Source organism: Pavona decussata, unplaced genomic scaffold (genome assembly GCF_977016875.1).
Source record: "Pavona decussata unplaced genomic scaffold, jaPavDecu1.1 SCAFFOLD_95, whole genome shotgun sequence".
In the NCBI taxonomy this organism is placed as follows: domain Eukaryota; kingdom Metazoa; phylum Cnidaria; class Anthozoa; order Scleractinia; family Agariciidae; genus Pavona; species Pavona decussata.
This window is the reverse complement of record NW_028145512.1, coordinates 551308-555000: the sequence shown is the minus strand read 5'-3', so window position 1 is coordinate 555000 and position 3693 is coordinate 551308. Positions and strand designations below refer to the sequence as shown.

The 3693-nt window shown below is 38.5% G+C and overlaps 1 protein-coding gene across 1 annotated transcript in view; it reads left to right on the top strand.

The window, feature by feature from the left end:
• LOC146472965 (uncharacterized) overlaps positions 1-3401 on the top strand; it is a 9219-nt gene extending 5818 nt beyond the window's left edge. The window contains exons 9-12 of the mRNA XM_085118872.1: positions 1-12; positions 536-652; positions 1255-1884; positions 2788-3401. The exon at positions 1-12 is cut by the window's left edge and continues 147 nt beyond it. Of these exons, the coding sequence (XP_084974998.1) occupies positions 1-12; positions 536-652; positions 1255-1884; positions 2788-2886 (858 nt within the window). The 3' untranslated portion in view covers positions 2887-3401. The remainder of the gene's footprint in view (positions 13-535; positions 653-1254; positions 1885-2787) is intronic.
• The last annotated feature ends 292 nt before the right edge of the window (positions 3402-3693 follow it).

Sequence of the window (3693 nt, the reverse complement as noted above, 5' to 3'; positions counted from 1 at the left end):
ATAAAAAGTTCAGTAAGTCAACACAATATTTTGACTTTCGTTTTTTGTTATTTTAGACAGTGTTTTCTCTCTTTTACAATGTTAAGTTTAGTTGAATTTTGCGCATGTATTTTACATGAATTATGGCGTGTATTGAAATTATCCACGCCATTTTGCGCGTGCATTTAGACAGTGTTTTCTCTATATAGCGCGAGTCCCTTAAAAATAACGAAAGCCAATATTCTTATGTTAAAGCTTCTGAACTTTGTATGACATCTCTTCTTTCAATTGTCGGTATGTGCCTCTACGACACTGAATTTCTTTTCCGCTCCCTTTAGTAATTTCGAAGAAAAAGTGACTTGGAAATACATAGGACTAAAAACTGATTTCACTATAAGAAAAAAATTTTTTTTTTTATCGAACTTTTTATAGCCAAGTTCAGTCCACTTATAACTCTTTAACAGCCAGTCTAAATCTGTAATGAAATCTGTGTTTGAGTGGAGGAGTGTAAAATGAAACAAGGTATCTGATTGTTGTATTTATTTATTTATTTTAGTTGGGGTATCTGCCATCAACACTGTATCTGCAGATGGATAACTGTTTTAGGGAAAACAAAAACAAGTACCTGATAAGTTTTCTTTGCATCTTGGTGGAGATGAATATTTTTGACAAAGTAAGTATTAATTAACAAATTGACGGCAGTTTTCTATGGTCGATTTGCTTTACAATAACAAGGAAAAATTACGGTCGGAATTAGTTTTATTTTCCGTTGAGAAAGCGGGAGCGTTACATCTGACGTCATTTTTATTGTCTGTACTCTTGCGACAATAGCTACGAGCCAATCAGCGCGCGGGAATTTGGACAGTTATCACCCATGAGCTCCTGCAGTAAAAGTGCTCATGTATACGTAAATCAGCACAAATCTACTTAAGTGATAATTGCGTCGACTCTCTTTTTCACCACTTCTTTGTCACTAAGTAAGTCAGCCTTACCGTATCAGTTGTGTATATTAATTACGAAAAATTCCAATTCGCCAAATATTTCCAAGTGGTCACGAAATCAGTTACTGTGCAAAAATATATCAGAGTGATATATAAATTAGTCTGATTCAAATTTAATTAATGTAGCCGATGATGGCATACGAAAGGGGGAACTTACCAAAACACGTTTTTCAAGCTAAAAAAATTTGAAAAAGTATTAATAAATAAACGACATCGTCTTATCTATTTTTTTATTATGCGTAACTTAAACTATCTCATTCTGCTTGTTTTTCAGATAAAGTTGTGTTTCCTCCTTGTTGGTCATACACATGAAGACATTGATCAAATGTTTTCCTGTATTTCGAGGCGTCTGGCAAAGGAAGACGCCCACACGCTAGACGACCTCCAAAACATCATGGAGGATAGCTACAACCCCAATATTAAAGTAACAACGTTATCCACTGTCGTCGATGTCAAAGAGTGGATGGGCGATGTGTCGAATGATTTGTCTGGGCACATCTACCAACACCAGTTCAAAATCGTGAGAAACAAAGAAGGCAAGGCAGAAATCTTTTACAAAAAATGGTCGTCGACCGAGAAATGGCTGCCGGAAGGGGAAAACGGGATTAATGTTATCGATGGCGTTCCCACTGGCGATCCAAAAATATTGCCGCCACGCATCGATAACATTAATCTCGACCGAATTGAGCAAGACCTTCCAAAGTTCAGGCTCAAGTTCGATGGGGAAACAGAGAAGTGGTGGGCTGATTTCATCGAAACCCAGCGAAAAGGGCAAAGACCAAATCTGGTGTGGAAGCTACCTAGACTAAGCCCAACTCAAACAGCAACCCACGATTCCAGTCAAGTTATCACATCGGCGGAACAAATAGAAGGACTCTTCAACAAAGAGCAGAGAGAAGTTGAGGTAAGGATAACAAAAGACGCGGTTCGTATGTAGAACCGAGGTTTGAGGTATGGATTGGTGCAACACTGCAAAATATTTAGTAATAGATTGGTTCCCTTTTGGTTTATTATAACATATAGCGGGCGTACTTCCCTATCTAATTACTACATTGGCATAATCATGATACATTCTCCAACATACGCACGTGTGCAAGTCAGCCGGATGGAGAAGCGCGCGCGATATGTTATGGAAACCTTTCTACAGAGAGACCGTCAACACTTCGAGAAACCACTTTCACCTTTGCCGATTGTTCTGAATGACAGAATTATTGTAATCAATCGGGAAAAAACCTATTTTCGTTTTTTTTTTTTTCGGTTACTACTTCATTGTCACTATGTTATAAAAAATCGGGCTGAGACCCACCCTAGCTTCTTAAGTGCTCTCCAAACTTCCCTAACATCCAAACATCCATAACTCGATATACGCACGTTAAGCATGAACCAAGCCTTAACTATGGGGCTGTTTACATAGAGAAAGAGAGAGTATAAGATCACACGCTAGGAAGATTCTAGAAGGCAGAGCAACTTTTCATTTTGTTTACATGGAGAAATTTCGAAGGGGTTACCTGGTGGAGAAGGAAAAGAAGTAGAACTGTTGACTTTTAGCTGCTGAACGCCCGGCTGCCGCAATGCGATTTGTTCTTGTTGCTCCTCGTACTGGGATCTTTCAAGCGAAAGTAGTTTACTTGGTGCTAGGATCTTCCTCCCTCCATGTTAACAGCCCCTATGTCACGGACGCAGATCTTCAGGCTTCTCTAGACCTTTTAAATAACGCATATGAAGGGTAAACGATAAGCTTTTAGGAGTGAGAGAGGGAGCATAAAGCATCATCGAAACCTTCACAATTCTTTCAACGTTTTAACAGGTCAAAGTACGAAGGAAGAGAAACAGACAGATTGCAAAGCAAACCACAGCACCAAAGAAGAAGTCTTCTCGGCAAAAGAAAAAACCCAGAAAGGACTGAAACTAATGAAATATTCGTTTGTGAGAAACTGAGAAGGCTGAAACTCGGTGAAGCTTGTTTCAGCCACTGTTCTTTTTCTCTGACCTTGAGTTTTATTTCTTGTTTTTCCCAGTCCACGTCACTGCTATTCTTCGGTGGGATGCCGAATATTTATGCAAAACACGCTTGTCTTTTCTCACTGACGGATTTACTTTTACATCTTAGAATAAAACATATAAGTCAACTGTAGGGGTGAATTATAAACCAGTGAGTGGACACAAGCGTGGTGAACATAAACTGATTCATTGCACGAGGATGTAACTCTAATTTTCTCCAAAAATCCTATAATACAAGTGTACGGCATTGCTTTATTTTTTGGTCATTGCCTTAATTAGTAACAATTGTGAAGCCGGTAGGTCCTTACAATAAGCAATGAAGTGGAGAGACTTACTTTTTTAAAGAAAAATTTCATAAAACTCTAAGCAGACTTGAACGCTTGTACATAGTATTACATTGTTTATATTGATTATTTTAATTTTAACGGCGAACTCAAACTCCTTCAAAATCGCTCAAAAAACCGCTTTTGAGGTAAAAGGACGACTATATACCACAGATAAGGTAATTCAACGTTTATTTATTGATTTATATACATAGTTAGCGATATATCACTATAGGTGAAGCAAACGATAAATCCAGTGCATTTACTATATAATCACAATCGGCTACACAGACACATTGTGTGGGCCCCCTGTGGCTCAAATTACAGCACTCGCGCAAAGGTCACGGCCTATATCTCTCTCATAGAGCTTGGGGTTCCTGTGGTTTCCT